This window comes from Antedon bifida, chromosome 4 (assembly GCF_963402885.1).
Source record: "Antedon bifida chromosome 4, ecAntBifi1.1, whole genome shotgun sequence".
NCBI lineage: Eukaryota > Metazoa > Echinodermata > Crinoidea > Comatulida > Antedonidae > Antedon > Antedon bifida.
Window position 1 is genome coordinate 25743305 of NC_136229.1, and position 18208 is coordinate 25761512.

The 18208-nt window shown below is 33.5% G+C and overlaps 1 protein-coding gene across 1 annotated transcript in view; it reads right to left on the bottom strand.

Annotated features, from left to right (window-relative positions):
- Positions 1–18208, bottom strand: part of LOC144840699 (calcitonin receptor-like) — a 62782-nt gene that overhangs the window by 17604 nt on the left and 26970 nt on the right. The window contains exons 2-4 of the mRNA XM_078696664.1: positions 8199–8382; positions 5715–5828; positions 3450–3556 (exon numbers count right to left, since the gene is read on the bottom strand). Coding sequence (XP_078552790.1) covers positions 3450–3556; positions 5715–5828; positions 8199–8382 — 405 coding nt within the window. The remainder of the gene's footprint in view (positions 1–3449; positions 3557–5714; positions 5829–8198; positions 8383–18208) is intronic.

Consider the following 18208-nt stretch of genomic DNA (forward strand, 5'->3'; position numbering starts at 1 on the left):
GTTGGCGCTTCGATTTCTGTGTATGAAAATTATGACTGAAACTAAATAAAAACCACCATGATGATAATATCGGTAGGAGTTTGAGTGTACTGTTTGTGTCATGCGCAATTTCCATTGTAAGCTATGTTTGCGCTGAATGATTAATGTTTGTTGAAACACCAATGTTCCGTTTCATTTACGAAATGTTGTGGAGGATACAGAGCTAAGTACATTTCGTTGTTCTCAAACTCGTCGTTAGATGAGAAATACCGGTCGTAATTCGTCAGTATCAGCTACGAAGGAAGGTTAACGCATGCGCACAGAAACCGAACAATTAAATACCTTTTAAACGCACGGATCTGAATGTTGAGGGTGGTGTGTTCAATCAAGGGTGCATGATCATTCATTACGGTAACACCATGGAGGAAAACACAAAGCGTTTAATTACACGACGCAACATTAGTTGTCTTTCTTTTCAAATTATCGCATACATTATATAATTGTCTACTTTTAATGCAATATTGAACTCGAGCGGAATCGGTCAAACCCGTTTCCACATTTCGAATTTTACCGGATAATTATGGTTACATGTTGGTTATACTTACACGCGTTACAATCATAATAGAAACAACCATGGCTTTTCTACGTTACACCTCTGATTGATGACTATTATTACGATGTAAAGTACCGCAGAGCGTGTCGTAACCCATTATTACGTAAATGCAATAAGGTTATTTGATTCGTGTTTGAATTATTTTATGAATATCAAATAGCTAAAATGGTTAGATAAGTGCATCGTTAAAGAAGTGTTCTGCGATAAGAAAATGCATTAGTGAATATTGTGTTGCATTACATCGAACGTGCTTGTCCGTGTTTCAAAAACGTTTAGTTGTTATCTAGTGGTTTCTCTCTCTGGAAATATAGCATACACATTTAACAGGAGTAATTTGGTACGGTATTCGGATTCCCGGTATAGCGATTTACCCAGTCATTACCGGCGTCAATAGTGCGATAGAAATATTATCGCATGTGTCGCTGTAGTTTTCCCAAACAAAAATCGTTAGTGTGACGTTGGGTGTCTATATACAAACAACTGGACAAACAGATAATGTAACGGTACAAAATATCTGTGTGCTGCTTTGTTAAAAAGATTATCAAACAGGACAATCAAGTCACATATTTTTAGGAGTGAATTTCGAGGACCGATATGTACCGTAATGCATAAGTCCATCATGTAATTATCTTATACTGGTAATGTTTAAAATGCCACAACATTTGGTTGATGATAGCTTATTATGTACAATACGTACTGCTGCATGAACCCTTGACTATTTTGATGTGTCAAATCAAAGTATCCAAATTAAATAATTTCTTCATTAAAGACAACGGCTATGGCTCATTTTCTTTAGCGTTTTATTTTCAACTAAATTATAGGTCTACTTTAGCCTGTATAAAGCAACGTTTAGACATGCATTAAAGTTCAAGTGCAGAATAATCAATAGCCGATTACCTGGGGCTAACGAATGTACCACTGTAGATGCTATATTTATTACATCCGTGCATCATTATTCAGGGTAAACGTTAGACAAAACGCATCTCAGTAAAACATACTCTAACATACAAACCACCTGATAATGTGTTTAACCAGCAATCTAAATCATCATTCAACGGCTTAGTATCCGCGACGTGCGTGGCACGTATGATAAACATGTTTCTATTAAGATTGAAAAATAATAATTACATTTTGTCGATTTGACATTTTACCTGATGTTGTTACCTAGCGTGTTATTTTTAAAGAAACAAATAATATGACATTTAAAAACAAGCAATTTTTTTCAAAGATTTTTGTTTATTGTTTATGATAACTGGAAATGTGATTATTTTAAAATAGCATGATTATAATGACGTCACTATAACGCGCACATAAAAAATCCCATTATTTACCGATATTTGCACGCGCGCGTCGCACATTGTTTTTCTTCATCATACCGATTTCTGCGTTATTTATTGTTTCTCTTTTTTTACTAAGCTCTGCATACTTATACCGATATATGGTAATAATTCATCTTGATGTATATAATCGGTTTATCTTGTGTTAGAAAAGTTTGGATGATTACTTTATTGTTAAAAAACTACTTGTAGTTCAGACAACATTATTATATTGTCACACTAGTAAGCCATGTAGTTCATCGGTATAAATACATGACGTCACAGTTTTGCCTATAAAAAGAATGTTTATTTTCTCGAAGATGAATACTAAACGGATCACGTGATAAAATGTATGATAAATTGACGTCGTTTTACAATAAAACTGAATAATACCTAAAAAATATACATAGATAATAAATGCTATAGATCCCCCGGCGTTGAATAAGTATTTTGTATCCATTATAAGGCATCGTAATAAATATCAATTCTACTTGGAAGATTAACAGCAGATAATAAAACGTCAGAATTCACTAGTGTTAGATCATTTTAGATAATCTATCCCACTCAATATAATAATAGACCAATGATGAGTAAGACGATTCAAGATGGTGTACAGCGTAAACACCACGTCTTATTTGAAGGACGATGTTCTAATTTCATATTTACCATTACTAACTTTTACACATGTTTACCCTATATTATAGTAATATTTCACATTTACGGTACGTAATTGCGTAAGTCATTCTGCGCATAATAATTGGTTTCTGTGTATGTGCACAATGACTTTTCGACTCGACAGCTGCGTAGTCGACAGACGTGTAGTGGAAATGAAGAGTCGCCAATTAAAATTACGCGGCGCGGTTTATGCATATACTTTGCGCAAACATTTGCATATTCGGAAGTACTCTAAAGTAATTTTAAATGCATGTGAATGTATAAACTGTGTACCGTACCGAAGCAATCTGTCCACTTATATGTGACGAAAATTGATTTATCATAACATTATTGGTGAATAAAACATATACTGTATTCTAGGCCTAATGTTTCTTAAATGTCTCTCTAAAATTGTCTTTGAGTGTGACAAAAAGAACAACACACATGTTAACGGTATTAAAAATTGATCCGATGAACATTAGTTTTACACGTATAAAACACTTTAAACGTGACAAAACGGACAAATTATTAAGTGTTTTTCAGAATTAACAGTAAATTTCGTTCAATTGCGCAAAAATAAGAATGTTTTATATATTACTCTATAGAAGGACTTGTTCGGGGAGCGCGCTCGAGCGGTTTGTGGAGGTCATTTTAAAAACGTATTACTATATAAAATATGATGTGTGTTCATATCAATATGTGGTAGCCAAATACAGCATTATGACGTGTCAATCAATAGGTTACGTAATATGAAACGGAAATAAATGAAAACTGCACAAACGGAAAAATTATAGAAGGCATTATTAATTCATATAGTAAATAAAGTCAAATATTCATTGCTATTTATTTTGATTAGGCCTATGGCCTTTATAAACAATAGCTCTTACCACTGGAAATGTTGGCGCAGCTATCGAATAATTCAGACAATGGTTATAATCCGAAAAATTCTCCCACATACCATCTTCCTTACATATCCGGTACGCACGTACAATATCTAAATATGCAAAATACCGTTGATAAATTATTAATGAGTGTATAGTGAAATATTGTTCGTTTCCACTGCCCGTGGGAAGTTTTTAAATGGAAATCAACGACACTATCATTTACAGTAACTAAAGAAGTATACGATGACGCAATTCCAAAGTTATTTAAACACACCTGCGTGTAACTTATCCGGTGTGTGTTAATTACAAGTTGCACGTAAGTGACGAATGTAACGCTGACAGCAACTTAAAATACTGTATCTATTTACGTTATGTTTACTGATTTTCGTCTTTCAAATGAGAAGATATGTAAAGAAGCAAGGATAAACTTAAATATTCTGAAATGTAAAATCTATTTTACATATTATTATGATAAACAGGCAAATGGATCGCTTGGCATAATAATTCGATAACTCGATGTTATGACTTTAATGTATAACATATAAAATACAGTACACTTACACAGATAATTGAGCAATTAGAGGTTCCACGGGTTAATGCGGGTGATAAGAAATAACGATTGTCATTACCTATCAGTGCATAGATTAATCAATGTGTATATTGCTCTGTTTTTCATGAAGTATTGTTAATTGTTATCAACATTTTTACAACTCATACGTGAGTTGTAAAAATGTTGATAATGACATTTTTACAACTCATCCGTGATTAAAAGATAAATAAGGCAAATGATTAGCAGGATTGAAAATAGTTCAGCAATAGGAAACGTTTAACCTAAAAGCTCTGACTAAAACAAAAAACAAACAAAAAAGTGTATTGTGCCCAAATATAGTAGTGATATGACATCACCATGTCCATATATGGATATCACATTTCGTTGTCACATAAAGTTTGACAGAGCTTAACAAATATAAAGGAAAAATTTGAATGACCTATTAACATTATATGGAATAGAAACTAAACCCCGAACTTTAAAATAGCCCGTATTCCCTTAGAAAAATGTAAATTTTGTTGCAATACAACTATAGTTTCAGTTACAAATAATATTATTATCATTTTATATATATATAGGATTATGTTAAAATAAAACCAATTTGACTATTTTTTAAACGTGCCTTACAGTATAATTGCATTATTTTGTTATTTTTTCACAGTTGAATTTAAATCAAGTAGGATCAATCGAATGTAATTAAAATAAGTAGGTGGCTTGAAAAGTCGACTGTAAATTCGTGTTTTAAGCTCTGTCTAAACTATCAAACTGTATGTGACAAAAAAATGTGATGTTCCCATATGAACACGATGAAGTCATCTCTACCATATTTGGGCTCATTAATTTTTGTTTTCAAACTAGTTTGATAGTGTAGACAGAGCTTAAGAACAATATTTAATCGGCTGTGAACAGTGGAACTTTTAAATATTTAGGCTATCTTTAATATAAGACAACAATTCGTATTATTCATGATTTCTGCCTGAGACGTCGCGGCCGGCTAGCCATACGTACACACATTGGATACATATTGTTATGGTATTACTGTACACATGAAAAACAGATTTGTATTATTAATCTAACAGACAGACTGAATATATATTTTAGAATCAACATGCATTTTTTAAATAAAATGTGAGAGAGGCTGTAGTAATTCACAACAAAAGAGTAAACGCAAGAACGCGCATTTGATCATTTCACAGCTTTTCAAAAAAACAAAAGTGGGATTTATTCTCTCTTCCAACTTCTTATAATAATATAAGTATAAATCTTATTTTACAATTTCTGAAGAAAGAGTAATAAAGTATATCCGAAAAGTCATTAGCCAAAAGAGTATAATTGTATGTGGAGCACATTAATCTAAGACTTTATGTCTACACTATCAAACTAGTTTGACAAAAAATTGTGATGTTCCCAAATCTTAGTGTCCGTCGTGTCATATGTGCACATCACATTACATTTTGTCACATAAAGTTCCCAAATCTTAGTGTCTATCGTGTCCATATATGGGCACATCACATTACATTTTGTCACATAAAGTTCCCAAATCTTAGTGTCTATCGTGTCCATATATGGGCACATCACATTACATTTTGTCACATAAAGTTCCCAAATCTTAGTGTCTATCGTGTCCATATATGGGCACATCACATTACATTTTGTTGTCACATAAAGTTTGATAGTGTAGACAGAGCTTAAGAGTCGAGTGTCTAAGTTGTACTTACCGACGGTTGAATTGTGATTTTCCCAGTAAGGACAACTTTCATTAGCTATATGTCCAGCTTTTGTTGGTGGCCAGCACCTGACGTCATCCCAGTCAGCTCCACAATATAGACCTCCTACAGAAACAAAGATACAGTATGTAAACGCCCCCACCCATAGAACATAATTTTTTACTGTATTTTATCACTTCTCGATATTAATTATGTTGTATTTTTCATATCTTATGATATGATTATACATGTTACCATAATTAGTACACCCAAAAAAATTAACACTTCCCCTAATAAACGTCACCCTCGAATAAAATATATTTTTCTTCTAAAGTGTTGTTTTTTATTCTTAATTAGCTGCTATAAGTGATTCCCAGTGCTGTATCTCGACATACTAACTATTTCTTAATTAACTTCGGAAATAGATACAGTACCGAGAATCGGCTGTGCGGCAACGAACGTAAAGCGAAGTTTCCGCTAGGACGTAACGCCAAGATGTCCGTTTCAATGAACAGATTTCGAATATCATAGTTCGTTAGTGATTGGTCAAAAGTTGCATTGACATACGTCTTTGCGTTTTTGTCCAACTGTAAACAAACTTAAGTTAACCAATGAAAAGCGACGGCTAGTTCTTGCGTTCTCCGCCGCCCGTTATTTTATTAATTTTTTTATCTTTAAAAAAGATTATCGATCCTATCCAACTCGCCTTTGCTTATTAAATAGAACATTCAATTTTTAAACTCATGAAAATATTTTCCTCTTTTAATATTGCATAGTATTAGAAATTATTGCTGATGATCTAAAAAAATGTCAATATTCAGACTTAAAATATAGCTTATCTAGAAAGCAAACTGTTTTTATCTTTTAAACTGAGCTTATTTTGGAGTATTATTATAATTTATGGGCATACTAGTTATGTTTTCTTATTTGATTTTAATAGAATACGTGCTGTGTAAATTCATTTTATACATAAAACAGTTAGACTTAATCGTGTAACTCATTCAGTTGTCGGCACAAAGCCGACGTGCTTAGATTCCGAATGAGGATATTGTTCAGTTTTCAATTTAAACGTATAAAAACACGGTACAGCTTTTTCAGGTCATTTAAAATAACTGACGCATACCCTATACAAAATATACATTACAACGCGGAACAATTTAAAAACACTTTGATTTTGATTGTACTGAAATTAGGCTTAACATTCACTACATCAGTCACGATTGTTTTTAGTCATTCGACCAGAAATAGTGTACGTAACAGTACCTACTATGTCGTCAAACCCATGGAGGATACAACCTCTGCCTATAATGTCACAATGTTATAGTTAGTAGATTTTACACGTTGTGGTACGATGTACAAAAGATTCCCACAACGGGTAATCTGTCTACCAACTGTTATTAAACAAAGAATGCCTGTTGCAGTTTAAGCAAAATCATTCACCACCCGATTCTGCGGCTGTCACTAGGTATATCTTAACTGTCTATTGACAGTCATCTAGATACAACTCCGTATTGTAATTATTCGATTATATATTTTTTAAACTTAACGCTGAAAGAATGGTTCACAAATATATGAAAATCGGAGGATTGTAATTGTACACCGTGGACTTTAATTCCTCATCTAAGATCACTTTTCAAAAAGATTGTCTTTAATGCATATTACTTTACAATATATTGTTCCACATTAAGCTTGCTGTCTCGTTATAGCGATACATTGTTTTTTTAATCATTAATTTATGTCAAATCAAGTGAGGGAACGAATGCATCGGCTTGACAAATGCATGGTTAACAGAAAGAGGACCAGAAAACTATATAATCCAGGTGATAGGCCTATTTAAAAAAATATATAATAATAACCTATTCTGCGATTCAGCGGATCATAAAGCTTGGTCCACAATTATTACGACGAAACGCAAAAACGTAAGCGCAACGAAAGTAAAATGACCAAAGACAAGCGACAGTTCGTATAATCCATCACTTGGATGTAAAGCTAAATTAATGCATTTTTCATGGACCTATGAATTAGGTTCATGGTACATTAATGTGTATATCGTATGTTAGTCAACCAGTCGGCGTTTCGATTTTGTCTGGAAACTGTGTTCGTGCTCAAGAGTTATACTATGAAACGCCATATGTGCCATAGTCATATTTTTACTAGTATGTTGAAACACAGTCTAGAACCTAGACTGGATTGTTGCGTGTACACGGTACCGTTTGTCTGTCCTGTGAAGTGGTCGAGTTTATGTGGTAACAGGAAAACGAGGTTCATGGTAACGAACCTGAGAATCCAATATTCTCGGGAAGGAAATCATAATTATATGCCGCAGGCATGTACATATCTACAAAAAGGTGTATCGCAACGTGTCGTAACATATTGGGAGACAAACGAATGCGTAGTTGTTTACCAATAACGCATTGGTCGGAAGATAGCATGTTTTACCCCATACGTGTTGATGATAATTGGCCTTTTGAACGCTATGCTGCTATACCTACCTACCTGTATCATTGAAGCTATAATGACGGAACATACAAAAAAAGCGATCCCAGTTTATAGCTTCTAACGGTTTGTTGTCGCCGTTGTCGTTGTTGTTGTTGTAGCTTACATTGGTATCAATGGTATCAACAGTCACAAAAAATGTTTCCTCTGTCACCGCAACCATCTCTGATGTGAATTCTATGACCTAATAATAAAATAACATACAATTATAGTTGTTTATTTAATTTCCTTTATTTATCGAACACAAATAATATTAATAGTTTCAATATCAATAAAAGGTTAAAGTGAACGAATGGAAGACCAAAAGAGCAGAGTTCGATCAAAATAAAATAATAAGTAAATAAAAATAAATAGGCCTAAATGGGATAAATAAGTGAACTTACAGGCCTTCTAAACGATACACATAATATGCTATATAGAGGCTATAAGGAAAAGTATAGCTAACTGTCTAAAGTCTATTGCTTCTGAACTAAAAATTTAAAAAAAATTTATATGTAGTTTTAAAAAAAATCGTAAAACCAAATGCTCTCAAGATGAATGTTGCATCACATGGAAACAATGATTCAAGTTGACGGGATTAACGTGTACAGTGTTCACTGTATATATTTTGTACAAGTTGGACTTCACTATCATATAGGCCTATTAATCAACGTTGCATAAACTCATCACATTAGCGCATTATTATTTCAAATTTTGTATGCTATTATTAAACATAGGATTCAGTTCTGAATCTGTAAAGCTTTGTTCCCACTAGGACGCAACGCAAGGAAGTACGCACGCAAGCGAGTTGGCCAATCAAAAGCGATGGATTAATCGAACTCTCACTTGTGATTGGTAAATTCACTTTTGTTGCGGCTCAACTACGACGTCCTTACGTAGTGGAAACAAAGCTTTGTAAAAACAGTGGATTGCCCTCTCGTTGTAAAAAAAGCGATGAAGTTGAGAAAATAAAATAAATTTTTTTTTTTTTCTTCACGTCTTGTTTACTTTTGTATTCATATTCGTGATGTTTTTAACATTGGTTTCAAAAAGCTTACAAGACATTAAACAAGCACAGCGATCCTTTGACTTGAATTCAATTAGAAACATTATAAAACCGTTAGCGAGACTTTAGTTACTGTACAAAAGCCTGTAAACAAAACTATTAGCAACCGTATAATGGATCGCTAATTAGAATGACCGCTGATATGATGAAAAAATGCTTTGTCGAAACATTAAACTTTGTAGGAGAAAACATCTAATAAATGCCACGGTGACATCTGTAAAGCGTGGTTCCCACTAGAACGCAACGCAACGACGTATTGACGCAAAGTGCTGTATTGCGTAATGGCAAGTGGGAACCGACGACGCAACGGTGCTGCAAACATCGCAGGTTTGATTTCACGCAGGCGGGGCGAACACAATTATTGGATGGAAATTGTTTTACGTTGCGTAGGTTGCGTTACGTTGCGTCGCTAGTGGGAACCACGCTTAAGGTTTCAATGCGACTTGTTAGATAGCGACGCGTTTAACTATTGACATTTTACGGTTGAATTTTCTTAAATCACCTGAAATAATGAATGTGTAGTCTTGGATTAGAGATTTACATGTTTGTTTACCAATCAGTGGGTTCTTGTTTCTACACTGCATTTCCAGTACTTCATACAATATATTAACATTTGGGATTTTGGCCAGATAAGTAGGCTTGCGTTATAAATTTAGTATAAACAATTAAAATGAACGCAACTAGACTCTAGTCCTGTGTCCAGGATTTATTATCACAAAGAAATGAAATTAAACATATCGTTATAAAATAAAAACAAACAAACTGATTGTTGTAAATAGTATTCCTGAAAAGTTCTAATTTTTGTAATTTCATATAATAATGTCATTAAATCATTGCTGCTGAATTAACTAAGCGCAATCATGTTTTCATTGAATTTTAATTAACAAGAATGGAAATTGAATCAATCTTTGTAAAATTAATTAATTCATTTAATAAACATTATGTAAACATTACATTAGCATTACAGGCCTATTGTAATTATAATTGTCACTAAAATGTATGTCAGTTCACAGTACTTAATAGGATTTTATTTTATTTAGATAATTTTGAAAAATACCTACAAAGTTATAACATTAACATTATACTGAAATAAGAAAAATACATTTATAGACGATTTTCCATGAAAGTGTATATATTTCGTGCCTTATATAGCATTTCCAGTATCTTCGGAAAATATAATAATAATCACATGATGATAAATCATCATATGTTCTCCACATGTGATTCTGTACTTAGATGATTTTGCCTTTGATACTATATAAATTATTGCATTTGTATAGTACATTATAGATATGCTAGGAGAATTAGGATAAAGTGGTCGCATTTTGAAACAATTTAAAATTATTTATTTTTGTGTTGATGTTTTTTTCCGGTCTTTGTTTGTGTCATGCGTCTCATCCGATTCTCGGTAATGTATCTCGATTTCTCCAGTAACATATAGAATCGTTGGTAATACAACGTCACATGTGTTTCACATGATACAGCCACCCGTATGGAATAAATATGGGATGCTGTATTACCGAATAATGGACAATGCGGAAATCGAGTAGGCGTTCTCAAATAAATAAATAAATAAATACCGGTAAATATAAATAAATAGCATGTCTTCCCCAGAATTCCACCACAATCTTCTTTTCAATTTCGCGGACAAATTTGGGAGCAAACAAAGTGTCTTTTTAGACGGGTTTCTCCTGAAAAGGGTTGGTGGTATGATTAAATCGCATAGTTTACAATTGAAAATACAGCGCTTACTATACATTGCATGGATAACTCGAACCCTTGTTGGGAGTGACCAGATATGCATAAATCACATTTGTAAACTTTGGAAGAAAAATGAAACGGAGGAAGAAATGCGAAAGAAGTAATAAGATAGTTGATTGACCATGGCAATTCTACTAACGTATACACTTCCAAAAGTTGTTTGATATTTAATTAATCGGAAACGCGTGTAAAAATAATTATATTATATGTTCTTATATTTTAAAAATAATAATAAGTTAACTTACAGCTTCAAAATGCCAATTAACGTATTACATCGCAATCTCTGACGATTTTTTTTTCGATTGTAGTTTCGTCTTCAATATTTCTCAATGTCACTAGATAATATTCATCGAATAACTAATATCTAATGTGTAGATGTACACATATGATCTAGGACTGCCATCTAAGCCCAACTGACGTATTCTAACAAAATTCCAGGCAGAACGAATACGGGACTAGTCAATTTGAAAAATAGGGGTGCTGACTTTTTTTTTTGTATTTAACACGAACAATATTTTCGTATTACTGACGACAGGAAAAAACACTCATGAATAATAATATTATGTTCTTCTTTTCAGTCTAATGACAGTGTTAACATCTTTATTTAAATAAATCTTCTTGGTTTGTGTTTTTTTTCCTTTAATTGTAACACAATTTGGAAAATATTTTGTACAACCAGTTTTCTCGAATTGGAGATATAATTAATTCAAGGGAATCCTTTACTTGTTAAAAAGGAAAGGCAGGATTAATAGGGTTAGTTTGGACAATCCTGGAGGAGTTTATTCCTCCATGGGTCAATACAGGATTTGACGGAAATAGCCAAATCTATCCTGTATTGGCAAGTGTACTGTATTGCTTGGTTCGCAATAGGGACATGTAAAACAACCTTGACTCGCATCGTAAGCTTGGTTTTTACTTGACGCAACGCAACTAGCGCGACGCTTGTGAATTGACCAATCACAAGCGACAGTTCGGATGATCCATTGAATCGTGATTGGTCAAATTACTTGCGGCGTTCTTACGTCCTTTCGTGGCATAATGTTTAAAATTAATTTTACAAAGATTGATCCAATTTCCATTCTTGTTAATTAAAATTCAATGAAAAACAGGATTGCATTTAGGTAATTCAGCAGCAGGAACCATGCTATGCCATCATTGTTCATACAGCATTACTCTGCGTCGCGTCCTAATCAAAAGTGTAGGTCTTTAAAATATCTCATAAATATGAAACTGTGACATCTGTGCAGTTCAGAGTACTATTATATTCATAATATTATTTGTAACAAAAAATAATTAATTATTTTACCAGAAATATATCGGAGAATAATGAGATTATACTTAACTCTAATTCTAATGTAATATAATAAATTTAAGTATAAGATATATCAGGAAGTAATCTGCATAAATTTCAAATCAAATAACTAAACGCGTAGACAATTAGAAAGTATATAGAATTGAGCTGAAACGAAAACCAGCCCGATTCCTGGCAGGTTAATTCGAATTCGACCAGCACCAAAACTGCAAGTAGGGCCTAAATAGGGCTAACGTATGACAATTATTTGGCCAGTCCTAACTACCCAACAGGCAAATTATTCAGTGGACAATGCCCATGGTTTAGCACTCATAATGCACGCTAGGGGAAGTTGGTTTAGCCAGTGAGCGCTCATAGCCATTACGTCTCGAAATTATTTAATCTACCACGTTAGGTTAGGCACATACTCTATCTTCGGTGCCACGCTTGCACTTCCTTCCTTCTTTGTGGAAAACATCATTGGCTTTACGTGCTTGGAAAATACAGTTCACTAAGTTATTGCTTTTATGTTTTCTTCATTGCAGCCTATTTTCTGAGATATGATGCACTTAAGTAAATAACCTTTATAACGTATATTCGATTTATTAATCATTGTGTTGGTTGTTTTTGTGAAGTATTATTTGTCGACTTTCAGAGCTAACGTCAATGGTCAAAGGTAATAACAGTACAGTGATATATCACCAAGGGTTAATAGAAAAAAAAATTGTAAACGTTGAAATTGGAATCATTTGAATTCAATATGTATTGCGTTCAAAAAAACCATGGTAAATTAAATGTATTTATAGTTATTGATTCCTCCTCTGGAAATGATAAACTTGATTGATTATAAAATAATAATAATAATAATAATTTAAATATTTCGACTTTCTATATGATGAACGATGTATTCTGAACAAAACAATGCGACCATGGAGACGTTCGGCGCTAGCATTGTGGAAATGGAAGCGGAAACTTGTGAATAGTAAGGACGCAAGCTAGATGCCTACATCCCCGTACAAAAACCATCACCTGCTGATAATAAGATTCGTAATAGCCGCCTACAGTAAATCTTGGGAGTGATGGATTAGAACGGTTTCAAATTGTATAAATTACGTACAGTATATACCTTCCTTCGAGCGATTAATAATGGTAATCGTATTTTAGTGATAATTATTTTATACTTGCAAAAGTGCAAGATTCATACGAATTCCGTCATAATATTCTGTTTATATCCAACAGCAAGATAACTGATCACCGACAGGAAACAGAACAGGAAAATTAAATATATACTGGTGAAATGTTTAAAGTTGTTAGTATGTGGACATAAATTAACGTCAAAATGCGTTACTTATGTCTAGATATGAAATCTTGCAGGTTCCCGCTTGAACGCAATGCAAGAACGTAAGCACGCCGCAACTAATTTGACCAATCACGATACGCGATTGATCATTCAAACGGCCGCTGTGATTGATGGTTTACGTAACGCTACAGGTACAGAAAGTTAACATTGGACGATGTATATTATGCGATGACAGTTTACGCATGCGCACATCGAGGACAAAGTACCTGGTTTTTAAGAGCAATAACCGTCTGTGTTATTACACATGACTTACCGTGTATATTTTGTTGTTACATTTGATTAGGCCTATATTTAAATTATAATTGATGATAATTTTATATAATAAAAATGTAAGTGATAATGTAATTTAATTAACATCTACAGTGATGGATTACTTATTTAAAATCTTAAGGTAAAAACGTCAAAATAACGATGACAATCAGAGTGCTGTTGGAGGAGATAAATGTAACACACTTAAGAAACTGTGACATGCTGATAGTTGATTGAGCGATTCAACTCAAATAGTATTAATACAATAGTCTATTCAATAATGCATTACTGACCTATTTCAAACCGCCAAAACTAGATTGTTAAAATGTCAGGTTAGAGTAAAATAGGCCTGGAACATTTAATTCAAACGAACCTTGTGTTTGCACTGATATGCTGTTGGTCTGTAAATTGGATAATGTAGGCCTACTGGATAATCTATAAAACTTGTATTTATTTTCCAAGAGCAAAAACAGGTCGCTAATATATGTGGGTTTTTTTTGTATATCTCTGCATAATAAGCGTGGAAAATGAGACACAAATGATATTGTTTTCAATGTTATTTTTCTAATGCAAACGGTCGTTTAATGAACCCAACATATTCCGACATATTTATTGGTGTGAACAATTGAAACTCCGTTCCCATTAGGATTTTTTACCAACCAATAACAAGCAATAGACTATCTGAACTGTTGGGTGTTGGTCAAATTACTTAATGTGCGCCTACCCTACGTCATTGTGTTACGTCATAGTGAGAACCATTTAACGTAGACCAAATTAAAAATGATGGGATCGTGTTCGTAAGGTAGGTCTCTTAATTCAAAACATAATTGATACTAGAATAATATGAAAAGTACCAGCTTTGTAAATTCGGGTTATGTTGGTCGGTGGGGCCTGTGCGTCCGGCAGTGAGATATTCTTGTTTATAGTGCAAATAAAAAATAAGAACACGTCGAAAGTATTACGTTATTGATATCAAGAAGCGTCTTGTTGTCGATACATTGGATGCATTTTACACTTGACTTCAAAGTGTTATTAACGATCTCAAGATGTACTTGTTGGGACTTATAAACCTACTGCTTTCACAAAGATTATAAACTATAAACTAAAGAACATTTCCTTAATTACAAATCTATAAATATATATCTTTAATTTTTCAAATTTGCAGACACGGAGTCTGCATTGAACAAAATCCGATCACGTGACTATAGACTCGGCTAGGTAAAACGTATAAGATGGTATACGATCTTTAATAAGATATTGTCTAATGTTAAAGTTATGATATATTATTCGTTAAACATCAACGATAGACTGCCATTCAATAAAATGTCAAATCCATTATAAAGTATAGGTCAGTGAATTTAAAAGCTTGCGATCACAGCAATAAACTGAATATGAATATTCTGTCATCTCAGTGAACGGAAAGAAACCAAATGTATATTTATAATAGATACACATATATCTCAATTTATTGCCAGGCTGTAGATATTATTTCGGGTTGGAGCGGCTTTTCCATTCTAATAGTTTTTTTTACAGCTCACTATGTCGGTCGGTCGGTCGGTTGGTCGGTCGGTAAACACTAACTTGAGCACGCGACTGCAGCCATGTATTATGGCCTTGTTATAATCTGGTATAGCATTTATAAATGTTATTATGTGCGTCTTAAAATTGTTTTGATTCACATACATTTCTGCAACGTATTTAACCCCACAAACCTAATTAAATATCAATATAGTTTTAGGCCTATGTTTAAAAAATATCCACTCTAGGTTAATACACAGCGGCGTAGGCTCGGAAAGGGGTGGGTTGGTATCACAGTTCAATTTTTCCAAGCAGTGCAGTAGTTTTAACAAGTTTTATATATTTTTTTAGAAAACCACACATCATTGAACGTTTGGCAACAAGTGTTGATCTCATTTGCATATTCGAGTGAGCGCAGGTGGTTAAATCAGAAAACCATCGAAGGCTACTTGTGAAGGAACTACGCTAGTGAAATTGCTTGAGCATATGTGACGTTAAAAAGTAGGTTTGTTTGAATTTATTTGTAACATTACTGATAATGGTGTTCAAATTAAACTACTCTACAGGCCTTGTCAGTTGTGAGATAAAAGCTAGTCGTTTGCAAGCAGAATATTCTAAACTTCAGTCGAGTGTTACAAGTACGGTAGTTTGTAACCGAGGCGCGACCGAAGTAAGAAATGCTTAAAAGTAGGCTACGATGCCGAATAAAAAAGTCTCAGTTTGTGTTGAACGAGGCCTAGCAAGGAATAATGTTTACACGAAGACGAAAGCAAGGACAAAGCGCAACGCAAGTAACTTAACCAATCACAAGTGGAATATGCCGCTTGTCATTGGTCAATTCATTTGAGTTCTTACGCGTTACGTCCAAGTGGACCACGCTTTAAGTATTCTAAAATTATGTTATTATCATATTGAATGTAACAGAAGTTTAATAATCAATCCATTATTATTGTGGGGTACTTTCACACTCAGTTTGTCGCGGTGTTTATAACGCCCTGAAAAAGGTTTTCCGGTACCGATGTAAATCAACACACAAACGCGTTCACAATATTTTATTTTTGTATAGAAAATGAATAACTTATTAAAGCTACAAAAGTTGGTGGGAATCGTAACACGTACTACCGTAACTCTTGCATTTTATCGTTTTATTGTTAGCATTAATAATAGTGCAATTTATATATATTTCTGTAAATAAAAACCCAATATATTATACCTTAATCATACACATTTCAAAAACCGATTATTACCTAGAGTTTTTGAGCTGATCCCAACTATATCTCGGATTGAAAAAAATCGTTTTTTACGAGAATTGCCGATCAGCTCCTAAGTATAAAACATATATAATTTGTAAGAAATTAGTCAAATCGAGAGAATTTATGATCAAGGACAAAGTGGTAATGTTAGTTTTAATGTATCTAATGGGATATGACAAAATGAGGAAAGGAAATGAAATCCATATAACTAATGTAAGAAAAGGCAAATTTAAGTTACAACTGTGTAGGCCATGGGCAACATAAGGTAATCCTCTTTAGGTTTTTAAGATCCAGATAATTTATAATATTATTTATTCACATTTGTCTATCAAAATATTATATAAAACAATAATTATTATAATCAAAAGTAATCAGTAATATTACAGTATGAAAACAGTTGTTGCCCAGGGAAGGTCACCGGAGCTGCATAGCTCTATCTTTGTTGCACCGGATGTATAAGATCTACCTAAGAAATCGAAATATTTCAGGTACTGTACTTTAGAAGTATTATATGGGAGATAACTGATCAGAGAGCATTTACGTTGCTTGTAGGCCTAACTATCGGATCAGATTAACTCCGATCACACTCTAGTATGTTTGAACATAACTTTAATGAAACGAGATAATAATATAGAGTTAACTGCCATGATCACACGGGCACATATGTCACGTCGGTTGTAACTCTAATATGTTCAGCTTAACTCCGATCACACTTAACTCTAGTGTGTTTGAACACAGCTTCACTGATACGGGGTTAACATGGTCATGCGAGAACGTACGTAACGTTGATTGTAATTGTATTTAGCTTAACTCAGTTATAACGCGCTTAACTCTAGTGCGTGTGTGTACGTACAGAAAGCTGGTGCAATACCTAGATAATGATGTAGGAGATAGTTAACCTAACCAATTGAGTATAGGGTGTCATATGAACCAATTAAAACATAGTTCCGGATTGGCTTTGCATAGACAGATAGATAGAGAATACGACCATTGTTATGAGAACGTTAGGACTGTTCGTAAGTAACCCAGCTCACACAATTTGAGATTCAGGGACTAAATTTTATTTTTGATACGATACAGTCGTTCGATTGATTGGTTGATAATTACAGCAGGTATAATCGAATGATTGAAAATTAATCGATTGGATTAACGTAAACAATTTACTTCAGCAATTAGGAAGCTGTATTAACTGACTCTAAACAAATCGTATATGTATTGATTTATGGTTCATTTCCGTCTATTTTGTATAACTTATTACAAAATTGGGGAGGATATCAATCGTTTGAGACCAATTGGGTTTTTGTTGTGCGCGAAATTTGTATGGGTATGTTGAGTTTATTTAGAGGTTAGGTTATTATTTAAAGTTTTTTTTTCGATTATTAGGTTAAGTTGATTATTCAGGAATTAGATGGTTATATTTGGCTTTTAAAATCGTGACGGTTGATTTCGTTGGCGGCTGTTACGACACTGATTGCGCCCTCTTCAGTATAATTTCATTTTTAAAGATGTATTGTCCCCCAAAAACATGAAAAA